General features: G+C 36.4%; 1 protein-coding gene across 8 annotated transcripts in view; it reads right to left on the bottom strand.

Moving 5' to 3' along the window:
- Positions 1-2,200: 2,200 nt before the first annotated feature.
- KRIT1 (KRIT1 ankyrin repeat containing) overlaps positions 2,201-14,841 on the bottom strand; it is a 41,640-nt gene continuing 28,999 nt past the window's right edge. For 6 of the 8 annotated variants that reach the window (XM_081531371.1, XM_081531374.1, XM_081531370.1 and 3 more), the window contains 5 exons: positions 13,049-13,215; positions 12,338-12,425; positions 11,661-11,867; positions 2,993-3,109; positions 2,201-2,684 (listed from right to left, as the gene is read on the bottom strand). In XM_081531371.1, coding sequence (XP_081387497.1) covers positions 2,616-2,684; positions 2,993-3,109; positions 11,661-11,867; positions 12,338-12,425; positions 13,049-13,215 — 648 coding nt within the window. In that variant the 3' untranslated portion in view covers positions 2,201-2,615. The remainder of the gene's footprint in view (positions 2,685-2,992; positions 3,110-11,660; positions 11,868-12,337; positions 12,426-13,048; positions 13,216-14,841) is intronic. The other 2 variants (XM_081531376.1, XM_081531375.1) reach the window with 1 other exon arrangement.

Raw genomic sequence — 14,841 nt, forward strand, 5'->3', positions numbered from 1 at the left:
GTTCAAAGGACCATCCTTGGACTTCCCTGTGGTCTGGTGGTGAAGAATCTGCCTGCCAGTGCAGGGAACACGGGTTTGATCCCTGCTCCGGGAAGATCCCATGTGCCACAGGGCAACTAAGCCTCTAGGCCACAACTACTGAAGCCGCACCTAGAGCCCATGCTCCCCAATGAGAGAAGCCAGCTCACTGAGAAGCCCGCGTACCACATGGAAGACCCAGCACTGCAACCTCCCAAATAAGAATGTAAGAAAAAAAGAATTCCCTAAAAATTATTTTAATTCTTAATTTTTGCCGTGTGACCTGGGGCCAGCTCTAAATATGTGGTTGTACTCAGATTATACAGTATAAGAAAATGAAAACATTTACATTACTGTTAGGAAGTTTGACTCTTAAGTTTTTTAAAAGAAAACAAATACTGTTTTTATTACAACCATGTATGTTTCTAATTCATTTGTATTTAGAACCAGACTGCCTTGATATGAATCTCAGCTCCACAGCTAATTAGCTATGTTCTTTCACAAGCTACTTAACTGTTTCTCCATCTGTTAGATGGGAATAATAGTAACTGCTTCAGTGATTGTTATGAAGATTAAAGGAATTAATATATCTAAAAGTGCTCTGAATAATGCCGGGCCTATAGTAAACACCATTTTAAAGTATTAGCTATTTGTATTATTTAACTAATGGGGAAGTAGGTGCCTAATTTTCTGCTTATCTTTGGTGCTCTTTGGTGGTATTTCTCCCGGCAATCTTGATTCCAGCTTGTGTTTCTTCCAGCCCAGCGTTTCTCATGATGTACTCTGCATATAAGTTAAATAAGCAGAGTGACAATATACAGCCTTGAAGTACTCCTTTTCCTATTTGGAACCAGTCTGTTGTTCCATGTCCAGTTCTAACTGTTGCTTCCTGACCTGCATACAGGTTCGGAGAAGGCAATGGCACCCCACTCCAGTACTCTTGCCTGGAAAATCCCACGGACAGAGGAGCCTGGTAGGCTACAGTCCATGGGGTCGCTAAGAGTCGGACACGACTGAGCAACTTCACTTTCACTTTTCCCTTTCATGCACTGGAGAAGGAAATGGCAACCCACTCCAGTATTCTTGCCTGGAGAATCCTAGGAACGGCGGAGCTTGGTGAGCTACCGTCTATGGGGCCGCACAGAGTCGGACACGACTGAAGCGACTTAGCAGCAGTAGCAGCATACAGGTTTCTCAAGAGACAGGTCAGATGGTCTGGTATTCCCATCTAGAAGAATTTCCCAGTTTATTGTGATCCACACAGTCAAAGGCTTTGGCATAGTCAATAAAGCAGAAATAGATGTTTTTCTGGAACTCTCTTGCTTTTTTGATGATCCAGTGGATGTTGGCAATTTGATCTCTGGTTCCTCTGCCTTTTCCAAAACCAGCTTGAACATCTGGAAGTTCACAGTTCACGTATACCTGAAGCCTGGCTTGGAGAATTTTGAGCATTACTTTACTAGCGTGTGAGATGAGTGCAACTGTGCGGTAGTTTGAGCATTCTCTGGCAATGCCTTTCTTTGGGACTGGAATGAAAACTGACCTTTTCCAGACCTGTGGCCACTGCTGAGTTTTCCAATTTGCTGACACATTGAGTGGAACACTTTCACAGCATCATCTTTCAGGATTTGAAATACCTCAACTGGAATTCCATCACCTCCACTAGCTTTGTTTGTAGTGATATGACATCAGTGCTCCCCTAAAGAAAACCACCAGATATTTGGTGATCTACTTCCTACAATGTAAAGGCAATATTACACCATTGTGCCAACTCATAAAAATACAGCATGTTCTTAATAAATGAAACAACTAATACCAGAGACTGTCCCTTAGTCTATGTGTCCATGTGTGTATGTGTTTGTGTGCCAGAAAGTTTGTATAATTTACTTAACTTTAATAATACAAATTCATTTCTGGGTCTGGAACTACATCAACAGAAAACAAATTAAAACTTGAGAAAAAATCCACAGGCCCTGCCATTTTGAAGACAGTGAATGAATTTGTCTAGAATGAGTCCCTGAAATCCTTGTTTTTAAGAGGTACTCAGATAACTATGACGCAGGGGTTTCAAGAACTATAATACTTTGAGATATACTAGCTTATTTTAACTAAGGATCTTAAAAACATGTTGAAAAATGTTCAAAGATTACAAAAACATTTTAAGTAATAGTGTTATATATGCTTTAAGTAGAAAACATATTTTATTCAAATTATGTTGACTTTCTGTATATTTTGAAATGACACACACATAAAGATATAGCAAAGCTATATTTCTAAGTTCATCGTATTCCCCTCTAAATTCTTTATCATTTACCAAAAATAACTTTTTTAAAGCTTACTATTTTGTCTAATGTTATACAGACTATCAATCTACACATTTTTGTGTGTTTCTCTTAAAAATTAACTTATAAGGATATTATATAAAACTAATTGGTATATTACACACCAAACATGAGTACAGATTCTGTACAATGTAATAGTATACATATATATCACGAGAGACTAAATGTCCTGTTACAAGTAATAGTTTAAGAAATCTTTCATGGAAAAAATCTACATCACAAAATGTGGTGACTTGAGTATCAGTTGGTTTCCTCTCACGAATTTCTTTCCATGGGCATTAACTGTCCATTTAGCTTCATTAGTAGTTTTACCACAAGACCAGCCTACAAAGTAAAATATATGTCAACAATAAATTTGAAACATATAAAACTGTGTAAATGACACCCATGACAGTAAACAGAGTGTTCTCTGTTTGAAAAGGAATTTTTCATTGTTATAAGACTGCAATAAATTATTCAGCTAAGTTTCTGGCTTTGTTTAGGAAAGAGCTGCCTTTTTATCTTGGTCTTAAATAATATTAATTTGTTTACTTGAAGTAAAATGGACTGTCATTTTTTAAGAAAGAAATAATTTTACTAATACAGTAGAGTTTATTACTACCATAGAAATCAAGAACTGATTAGGTACTTACCTGTTTTGTATGTACTATAAAGCTCATTTTATTTTCCATACTATGGATCTGAAAACATGAATCAGCATCTCCCAACTGCCACATAAAGCAACCATATTTAAGACTGATGAGTAAAGCCTGCAACGTAATTGGAAATCATTAATATTGAAATATTTATTAAATACAACACCTATCTTCTCTTACTGTCTACACTTATCTAGCCAGGTCTAAACAGAATGGTTTTGAAACTTAGACTAAAACTTGTTCAAAGAGCACTTGGTAACTTGACATAGCCTGCAGCATAGAGCCACAGCAGACTTCCTGAGCAATGATGTTCTTTTTATCAGAATGACAAAATTTTTTGAAGATGCCCATTCTGTGCTACGTATGTTTATTTATGTACACACACACATTCAGCCATGAGAAATAAGGAAATCCTGTCATTTGCAACAACATGGATGGAACTTGAGGGCCTTAAGCTAAAGAAAGACAAATACCATAGGATGATACCACTTATATGTGGAATCTAAAAAAGCCAAACTCAGAAACAGAGAGTAGAATGGTGGTTATATCAGGGACTGGCGGGTGGGGGGAATTGAGATGTTGGTCAAAGTAGTACAAACTTTCAGTTATAAGATGAATTAAGTTCTGGGAATCTAATGTGGGGCATGGTGCTTATAGTTAGCAATACTGTACTATATGTTTGAAAGTTGCTAAGAGAGTAGATCTTAAATGTTTTCACCAGAAAACATAAATTATAATTATATGATGTGATAGAGGTGTTGGCTAATGCTATAGTGGTAACCATTTTGAAATAGGTAAGTGTAACAAATCAACACACTGTACATTTTAAACTTACCCAATGATGGGAAAACAAAGATGCCCATTCTATCAGTGGTTTTCAAGAAAATTAAGTGTACTAAAAGTTTTTACTTTCTGCAGGTTAAAAATAATTCCTTTTACTATATTCAGTACCTTTTGAATAGTCATGCAGTACTTTCAGATCTGAAATTTATTTAATGTTGTAAAAATCGGTGACTTAGGCAATTTCATATCACTGAAAATAAGTACACTGCTATATTTATAGTAAGTGAAAGAAAGTGAAAGTCACAGCTGTGTCTGACTCTGAGACCCCATGGACTATACAGTCCGTGGAATTCTCCAGGCCAGAATACTGGAGTGGGTAGCCTTTCCCTTTTCCAGGGGATCTTCCCAACCCAGGGATCAAACCCAGGTCTCCTGCATTGTAGGCAGATTCTTTACCACCTGAGCCACGGGGGAAGCCCATATTTATAGTAAATATAAGCATTATTTTAAAAATTAATAATATATCCTTCATATATTCAACAGAACTATTTAAAAAACAATTACAGTACCTTGTACCTACATGTTCCAAATAATGGCATATTTAAATAGGAATCCAATATATTCTTTTGATTATTTAAAAAATAATTATCTCCTAGTAATAATTTACATTTTCTTACCCTAATAATAAATATATTCTTTGCACACATATATACAAAGAAAATGTTCATGCCATCTTTTAAAATAAGTATATTTAGAAATACTACCTCTCTAGGACTAGCAGTTCTTAACATAATGATTGTAAATAATAAAGGATATGCCAGAAAGATTATGATTTAGGGCATTTTGAAAGTGAGGTTCTATAAGTAAAACATAATGTAATTAATTTACATGAGTATATACCATGTATAATGGGAAAATAATAACATTTTGCTTACAAATAGCTATACTTATAAAATATAACATATAGGTAGGACCTGCTAAGATAGTTATTTACACAAAGTACACACTGAAACAGAGTTTTAAATGCAAATGAAGATATTTTTTTTTTTTATTATTATTTTTTATTTTTTTATAAATTTATTTATTTTAGTTGGGGGCTAATTACTTTACAATATTGTAATAGTTTTTGCCATACATTGACATGAATCAGCCATGGGTTTACATGTGTTCCCCTTCCTGGACCCCCCACCCACCTCCCTCCCCATCCCATCCTTCTGGATCATCCCATTGCCCCGCAAATGAAGATATTTTTGCAGATGAAGATGTTTACTCTATTTAAGCAAGTCTGTCGTATTGACCATATAGACACCTTAGGTCTTGGTCAGTCTAAGACAACTGACGACAAGCTGACTGTTCTCATCTTTGATGGTTTGAAAATCTTAGAGCTTATACAATGCGGTAAATTTACCCGTAGCTTACAGAGCACACAGGTAATGATTATGTGGAGAGAAAACATTGTTACCCTTGGTTTCAATCACCTCTGTATATACCCAATGACAGCATTTCTATTTCTAGAAAAAGCAGATTCTTAATAATAACTATTATCATCCTCTGCCTGCTACTGCTATCTCACTCAATTCCTGGAACAGAATATTATTCATAGTATGAAATGTTGTAAGATATTACTGAACCATCATTTGAATACTGTATAAAGCTTTTTACTGTTGCCTAAATTTTGAATGCTACCAAAAGTGAAACACAATACACAGTTTAAAGAAAAGGCTCAGTGTTACGCTCATGGCATCACCAGCCAGTTGAATGAAGAAGAATTTGCAGATATTGATATAAAATGCTCTAAAATAGCAGAGGAAAAATTTCTTGAAATGACAAGGGGAATTTCTCTTTCATTTCCTTTAAGAAACAGAACAATAGGAATAAAAAAAGTAGTTATAAGCTAATAAGAAATAGCTTATTTTGTACAAATAAAATAGTCTAAATAGAAAATGATAAGCAAATGACTCAAAAACAAGCCAATATCAAAGACTTCAAAAAGTCAAGTTCCAAGTGAATTACTGAAGCTAGTCCCTCTTCGGAGAAGGCAATGGCACCCCACTCCAGTACCGTTGCCTAGAAAATCCCATGGACGGAGGAGCCTGGTAGGCTGCAGTCCATGGGGTTGCTAAGAGTCAGACACGACTGAGCAACTTCACTTTCACTTTTCCCTTTCATGCACTGGAGAAGGAAATGGCAACCCACTCCAGTATTCTTGTCTGGAGAATCCCAGGGACGGCAGAGCCTGGTGGGCTGCCGTCTATGGGGTCGCACAGTCGGACATGACTGAAGCGACTTAGCAGCAGCAGCAGTCCCTCTTCTGCATATGTCCCTGCATAGACTTTATCTCCATTTACAGGCATATCTAATAGTATAGTAAAATAACTGCTGCCCATAACAATGATTCTGAGTTATCATGAAACAACTACCATTGGGATATTTTCAGAAGTTATGTGATTACATAAATAAGACTTAAATGATGAAAATAAAAATTAGGTTTAGAGTGAAATTTCCTAATCTAAAATGCCTTTTTACACAAGCTTCAGTTCAGTTCAGTTCAGTTGCTCAGTCGTGTCTATTTGCGACCCCATGAATCATAGCACGCCAGGCCTCACTGTCCATCACCAACTCCTGGAGTTTACCCAAACCAATGTCCATCGAGTCAGTGACGCCATCCAACCATCTCATCCTCTGTCGTCCCCTTCTCCTCCTGCCCCCAATCCTTCCCAGCATTAGGGTCTTTTCCAATGAGTTAACTCTTTGCATGAGGTGGCCGAAGTATTGGAGTTTCAGCTTCAACATCAGTCCTTCCAATGAACACCTAGGACTGATCTCCTTTAGGATGGACTGGTTGGATCTCCTTGCAGTCCAAGGGACTCTCAAGAGTCTTCTCCAACACCACAGTTCAAAAGCATCAATTCTTTGGCACTCAGCTTTCTTCACCGTCTAACTCTCACATCCATACATGACTACTGGAAAAACCACAGCCTTGACTAGACAGACTTTTGTTGGCAAAGTAATGTCTCTGCTTTTAAATATGCTATCTAGGTTCGCCATAACCTTCCTTCCAAAGAGTAAGCGTCTTTTAATTTCATGGCTGCAATCACTATCTGCAGTGATTTTGGAGCCCCCAAAAATAAAGTCTGACACTGTTTCCACTGTTTCCCCATCTATTTGCCATGAAGTAATGGGACCAGATGCCATGATCTTACTTTTCTGAAAGTTGAGCTTTAAGCCAACTTTTTCACTCTCCTCTTTCACTTTCATCAAGAGGCTCTTTAGTTCTTCACTTTCTGCCATAAGGGTGGTGTCATCTGCATATCAGAGGTTATTGATTTTTCTCCCGGCAATCTTGATTCCAGCTTGTGCTTCCTCCAGCCCAGCATTTCTCATGATGTACTCTGCATATAAGTTAAATAAGCAGGGTGACAATATAAAGCCTTGACATACTCCTTTTCCTATTTGGAACCAGTCTGTTGTTCCATGTCCAGTTCTAACCGTTGCTTCCTGACCTGCATACAGGTTTCTCAAGAGACAGGTCAGATGGTCTGGTATTCCCATCTCTTTCAGAATTTTCCACAGTTTATTGTGATCCACACAGTCAAAGGGTTTGGCATAGTCAATAAAGCAGAAATAGATGTTTTTCTGGAACTCTCTTGCGTTTTCGATGATCCAGCGAATGTTGGCAATTTGATCTTTGGTTCCTCTGCCTTTTCTAAAACCAGCTTGAACATCTGGAAGTTCACGGTTTATGTATACCTGAAGACTGGCTTGGAGAATTTTGAGCATTACTTTACTAGCTGTGAGATGAGTGCAATTGTGTGGTAGTTTGAACATTCTTTGGCATTAACTTTCTTTGGGATTGGAATGAAAACTGACCTTTTCCAGTCCTGTGGCCACTGCTGAGTTTTCCAAATTTGCTGGCATATTGAGTGCAGCACTTTCACAGCATCAACTCGGAGGATTTGAAATAGCTCAACTGGAATTCCATCACCTCCACTAGCTTTGTTCGTAGTGATGTTTTCTAAGGCCCACTTGACTTCACATTCCAGGATGTCTGGCTCTAGGTGAGTGATCACACCATCGTGATTATCAGGGTCGTGAAGATCTTTTTTGTACAGTTCTTCTGTGTATTCTTGCCACCTCTTCTTAATATCTTCTGCTTCTGTTAGGTCCATACCATTTCTGTCCTTTATTGAGCCCATCTTTGCATGAAATGTTCCCTTGGTATCTCTAATTTTCTTGAAGAGATCTCTAGTCTTTCCCATTCTGTTGTTTTCCTCTATTTCTTTGCACTGATCGCTGAGGAAGGCTTTCTTATCTCTCCTTGCTATTCTTTCAAACTCTGCATTCAGATGGGAATGTCTTTCCTCTTCTCCTTTGCTTTTCGCTTCTCTTCTTTTCATAGCTACTTGTAAGGCCTCCTAAGACAGCCATTTTGCTTTTTTGCGTTTCTTTTTCTTAGGGATTGTCTTGATTGCTGTCTCCTGTACAAGGTCACGAACCTCTGTCCACAGTTCATCAGGCAGTTTGTCTGTCAGATCTAGTCCCTTAAATCTATTTGTCACTTCCACTGTATAATCATAAGGGATTTGATTTAGGTCATACCTGAATGGTCTAGTGATTTTCCCTACTTTCTTCAATTTCAGTCTGAATTTGGCAATAAGGAGTTCATGATCTGAGCCACAGTCCACTCCCGGTCTTGTTTTTGCTGACTGTATAGAGCTTCTCCATCTTTGGTTGCAAAGAATATAATCAATCTGATTTCGGTGTTGACAATCTGGTGATGTCCATGTGTAGAATCTTCTCTTATGTTGCTGGACGAAGGTGTTTGCTATGACCAGTGCGTTCTCTTGGCAAAACTCTATTAGCCTTTGCCCTGCTTCATTCTGTACTCCAAGGCCAAATTTACCTGTTACGCCAGGTGTTTCCTGACTTCCTACTTTTGCATTCCAGTCCCCTATAATGAAAAGGACATCTTTTTTGGGTGTTAGTTCTAAAAGCTCTTCTAGGTCTTCATAGAACCGTTCAAGTTCAGCTTCTTCAGCGTTACTGGTTGGGGCATAGACTTGGATTACTATGATATTGAATGGTTTGCCTTGGAAATGAACAGAGATCATTCTGTCGTTTTTGAGATTGCATCCAAGTACTGCATTTCAGACTCTTTTATTGACCATGATGGCTACTCCATTTCTTCTAAGGGATTCCTGCCCACAGTAGTAGATATAATGGTCATCTGAGTTAAATTCACCCATTCCAGTCCATCTTGGTTCGCTGATTCCTAGAATGTCGATGTTCACTCTTGCCATCTCCTGTTTGACCACTTCCAATTTGCCTTGATTCATGGACCTAACATTCCAGGTTCCTATGCAATATTGCTCTTTACAGCACTGGACTTTGCTTCTATCACCAGTCACATCCACAGCTGGGTATTGGTTTTGCTTTGGCTCCATCCCATCATTCTTTCTGGAGTTATTTCTCCACTGATCTCCAGTAGCATATTGGGCACCTACAGACCTGGGGAGTTCATCTTTCAGTGTCCTATCTTTTTGCCTTTTCATACTGTTCATGGGGTTCTCAAGGCAAGAATACTGAAGTGGTTTGCCATGCCCTTGTCCAGTGGACCACATTCTGTCAGACCTCTCCACCATGACCTGGGTGTCCCCACACAGCACGGCTTAGTTTCATTGAGATAGACAAGGCTGTGATTCGTGTGATCAGATTAGCTAGTTTTCTGTAATCATAGCTTAGTTATTACTTAAATTAATTAATTAATTAATTAATTCATATAATAGTCTATTCTTGATCAATTTCAATAAACAAAACAGATTTTTATTTGCTTCCTATTACTAACTAGAAAGCTGTTTATCCTGTGAAATGTATTAAATATGCTAAAAATAAGTGATAACTCCATATTTATATTATCATGACTTTAGTGAGAAAAAGGAGAACAACATCCCAATAAGCCTGTGACTGAAAAGCTCTGTAGTAGGGGTGGCCAGATTAAGGCGGTGGAATAGAAAAGTTCTGAAGTGTTCTAACAGGTATTCACAGTCCCGTCCACACTTCATCCTGCCCCACAAAATGTTCTTGTAACTAAATTCAAATTTTCAAAATGAACCACTTGTTTTAGATATTTTATTTCCTTTTTAAATTTGTATCTTTTTCATTTACATCCAACTAATTTTTAAATAGATAATACAATCACAGTTAAATTTTTAAGTTGCAAAATGCTATATAGTGAAATGTCTCCCTTCTACTCCTATGCCCAGTTACATGGTTCCCTTCTCCAAAGGCTTTAAGACGCTTTTTATGCATACAAAAGCACCACAACTCATATTTATGTAAATACAGTTTTCACTTGCCCACCTTTTTTTGAGGTATAACGGACACATGACATTATATTAATTTCAGGTATACAACATGATTCAATATTTGTATATACTGCAAGTATTGTTTGGAGAAGACAATGGCAACCCACTCCAGTACTCTTGCCTGGAAAATCCCATGGACAGAGGAGCCTGGTAGGCTGCAGTCCATGGGTTTGCTAATGGTCGGACACGACTGAGCGACTTCACTTTCACTTTTCACTTTCATGCATTGGAGAAGGAAATGGCAACCCACTCCAGTGTTCTTGCCTGGAGAATCCCAGGGACGGGGGAGCCTGGTGGGCTGCCGTCTATGGGGTCACACAGAGTCGGACACGACTGAAGTGACTTAGCACCAGCAGCAGCAGCAAGTATTGTTAACATTCATCACCATACATAGTTAACACTTTTTTTTTGCTGTGATGAGGAATTTTAAGATTTATTCTCTCAGCAACTTTCAAATATGTGATACAGCATTATTAACTAAGCTCTATACTACATCCCTGCAGAAGGCAATGGCAACCCACTCCATTACTCTTGCCTGAAGAATCCCATGGATGGAGGAGCCTGGTAGGCTGAAGTACATGGGGTCGGTAAGAGTCAGACACGACTGAGCGACTTCACTTTCACTATACTACATCCCATGACGTATTTTACAGCTCAAAGTTTCTATCTTCTGACTGCCTTTACCCATTTTGCCCATCTCCCAACTCCCTGCCTTTGGCAACCACCAGTTTGTTCTTATTTCTGTGAGCTTGTTTGTTTCTTTTTTTAAGATTCCACCACACACAAGTGAGATCATATGGCATTTATCTTTGTCTGACTTACTTCACTTAGCATAATGCCCTCAAGGTCCATCCATATTGTTGCAAATGGCAAGTCTTCATTCTTTCTCATGGACAAATAATAATATTCCATTGTGTGTGTGTGTGTGTAACCTTTATATTCATGCCTACATACACAGGGATGACTCTGTGAGTACTGGGGCTTGCCTTTGTAAATATCTACCCTGTGCAAAAATCTGCTCCATATATAGGAATCCCCCAACCGTTCTGTAAGAACATGTAACACACACACACACACACACACACACACACATTTTCTTGAGCCATCTGTCCACTGACGACACTTGAAGTTGTTTATCTTGGCCACTGTAAGTAATGTTTCAGTGAAAATGGATGTACGTGTATCTTTCTGTGTTAGTGTTTTTGTTTTCTTCAGTTAACTACCCGTTTCCACCCATTTTTACATGAATGATAGCATATTACATACGGTTCAGCACCAAGTGTATCTTAGAGATCATTCTACACAAAAATATTCTTCATTCTTTTGTATGGCTGCAAGGTATTTCAATGTAGAAATGTACTATAACTAATATTAACTCCCTATTGGTAATCATTTTGTTTTCAACCCCTACCCTCTGCTATTATAAATGAAATTGTTCATGTAGCCTAGTACTTTTATTTTAGATATTATATATATCGTGTGACTGGTCAAAAACAGCTGAAAAGATAAAAATCTACCTTAGTTTCCATGTTGAGGAGATGAAGTCCTTTTATATTTACCCCTACATACACAGGGATGACTTTATGATTACTGGGGCTTGCCTTTGTAAATATCTGTCCTGTGAAAAAAGCTGCTCCGTATGTAGGGATTTCCCAACAATTCTGTAAGAACATGCGCTGTAGGTGATGCATTTCTTTACTGACACCTTCACTTGTACTAAGATTCTAAAAACAAAATAAAATAAGGAGATGTGAAAGGAGAATGTACCTTTAACAATCCAAACAGGTCAACTAAACAGTTTCTGAAATCAAGGTTAACCCAAAGAGTAACATGTGTGACTTTATCCCAACGGCACTTTTTCTTCTGAGATCTTCTATTAAAAAAGAAAAATCAAGGTCTAAAAATAATGCTTATCTATTACATTTTAAGTGCATGGATAAAGATACCGTATTATTCCATATTTTTAAAAAACCTCTAGCACTTACCACAGTACCAGCATACAGAAGGTATTCAGTAGAAAATTCTATATTGCTAAAAATAAAGTATCTTGCTACTTTTTCTTTCAGATATGTGAACTATAAGATAACTTTTTTATTTCAGGAATATAAATTTAATGTACCTATGTTTAAAACATTAATAATACTAACAAAATTTCAACTAAGCTGTGTCTTTTTATTTCTATTTAACAGCTTACCTTGTATTCATGAAGTATTCGGTTTGTCCAGTGAGGTGCCTTACTTTTCAATTTGGTAATAGGTACAATAGATTTGAGATTTTCTTCACTGTAAGCAAATATGCCAACATTTTAAAAATAAATTATCTTTAGTAGCTAAAGTAATGTAATCACCTAGATACAAATGGCTTTAAATGATTTTTGAGCTGAAAAATACTATACTTAAAATATCAGAGAACTCAACATTTTAAGCAAGAAGTCATGATCTCAACATTGCTCAGTCTAGAGAAATGTTTCTTCTTTCAGTAAGCACAAAATATTTTTGAATACTGAAAACTACAATAAACAAACTTTAGATGTGCTAAAACTTCAGTGTTTTCTCACAACATGAAACATGAACTAGTTTTTGGATGGGATTCTGAAATGCATCTGCCGTATAACATTTTTTTTTTTACTACTTATCTAAGTAAGGTTTTAGTGAACTTATTTAAACATACAGTAAAGAAAGACAAGTATAAGGCATATCACACTATATTCAAATATAAGGAAATAACCTTGGAGAGAATATAACTTAAAAGAATGCATTACTATAGGTTTTCTTCTCATTCCATGCCTTATATTATTTAATTCCAAACCAGTGTCTAAATAGTTCTTAGTAACATATTTCTAAACTTTCTTGGTAAACTGAATCTTGGGCATAGCACAAGACCATGAATTATATTAAATACTTACTTTAGGAAACCTTGCTTGTGTTTTTTACTCTCGTAATTTCCATAAACTATCTGCAACAGTAGACTTGCCAACGTTATCAGTTTAGCATCAGGAGCTGTATAAAAGCCCTTCAATAAATTATATCTGGCTTCATCAAAGAGAATAAGAATAGCTAGTGGGTCTTCAATCTTAAAGGAGAAAATATAGTATGTCATTAGGCCATAGTTTCCTGTTATAAATGTACAACTTGTCACTAACATGAAAAAGCAAAAGCTATGTAACTGCATATAAATAAGCTGTTTTTGCTTTAGAGCAGAGGTTGACAATTCTTTTCTATTAAAGACCAGACAGTATTATTTTAAGCTTTGTGAGTCATAAAGTCTCTAATAGAGTGACTCAACTCTTCTAGTTTAGCACAAAAGCAGCTGTAGACAATACATCTACAAATGTCAGAGTTCTACTAAAACTTTTTATATTGATTCTGAAATTTGAATTTCATGAAATGTTCACATGACATGAAATATTAATTCTTCTGAATTTTTCAACCATTAATAGCTTACAGGATATACAAAAATAGGCAACAGTTCAGATATGGCAATAGGCCAGTTTGCTAACCTCTGATTCAAGTCCAGTAAAATTATAATCAGTTTATGGATATGAGTATGAGTAATTTCTAATATAATTTTACTTAAATTCTTTATATTCCTCAAACATCCTTCTATAATTTATGCTTCACATGACATAGTAGTGAACCACAGAGAAGATGAAAGGAAGTATTGTCAATTCCCAGAACGATACATGAAGTTTGAAAAGAGCTTAATGGTTTTTATTTGATAAATAACATGAAAGGAGAGCATACTTTTTTTAAGTTTTAAAAACTAAAGTTTCTCTTTATGTGATAAGATTAAAAAAGACTGAAAAATGCTACCTACAGAATACATTTCTACCTGGAATAATATGATCACCAATTACAGAGATTCTAAATAAATACTTGAGTATTTCCATATATGATTCAAAATGACCCAAATTCCTTACAGTAAAAAGTTTTGTTGTCTTGCTAACTAAAGTAACACTCCACACAATATTTAAAAAATTGCAACAGAATTTCATGGAGGAAAAGAGATAAGGGGATTGCTCTTGATTAAAAGAAGCAGAGGTAACAACTACAAAGCATGAAGGTTGACTAGCTTCTTCAGTTGAGCGTTTTAAGAAACTGAGAAACTAGGGGGGGAAATCAAATATGGGTCTGATATTAGATATTATTGTGGAAATATTAATTTTATTAGGTTGATAGTGGTACTGTAGTATGTATAGTACATCCTTGTTCTTAGAAGATGATGTTAAAATATTTAAGGATGAAGTGCCATGATGCCTGCAACTCAATTTTAAATGGCTTACAAAGAAAAGAGAGGAAAGGTGAAGCAAATATAGTAAAATGTTAACAATTAGTGAATTTAATGAATGGTATATGGTATGAATTTTATTACTTTTTCAACTTTCCTATGGGTTTTTAATTTCTGAAACTAAATGTTGGGAAAAAGTGAAAGAAAACATTTTTCTAGTAAAAACTGACTTAGTGAATTTGAAGAATTTGAGCAGAGAATAGTTGTAATTCCTAATAGTGTATTCAGGAATTATTAGTCAACAACTCTTCTTTTTAAATTAAAGTAGGCTCTTCTTATCCTAAAAGAATAATCCTAACCAAAAAAATGCAATTCTTCAATTTTTCAGATGGTAAAAACAGGAATTTCTCAATTACACAAGCAGTGAAAGAACGTAACCACTTTACCAGATGATGATATTCTGATTCATTG

The sequence above is a fragment of the Giraffa tippelskirchi genome, chromosome 10, assembly GCF_054371585.1.
Source record: "Giraffa tippelskirchi isolate mGirTip1 chromosome 10, T2T-mGirTip1v1.2.pri, whole genome shotgun sequence".
In the NCBI taxonomy this organism is placed as follows: Eukaryota; Metazoa; Chordata; class Mammalia; order Artiodactyla; family Giraffidae; genus Giraffa; species Giraffa tippelskirchi.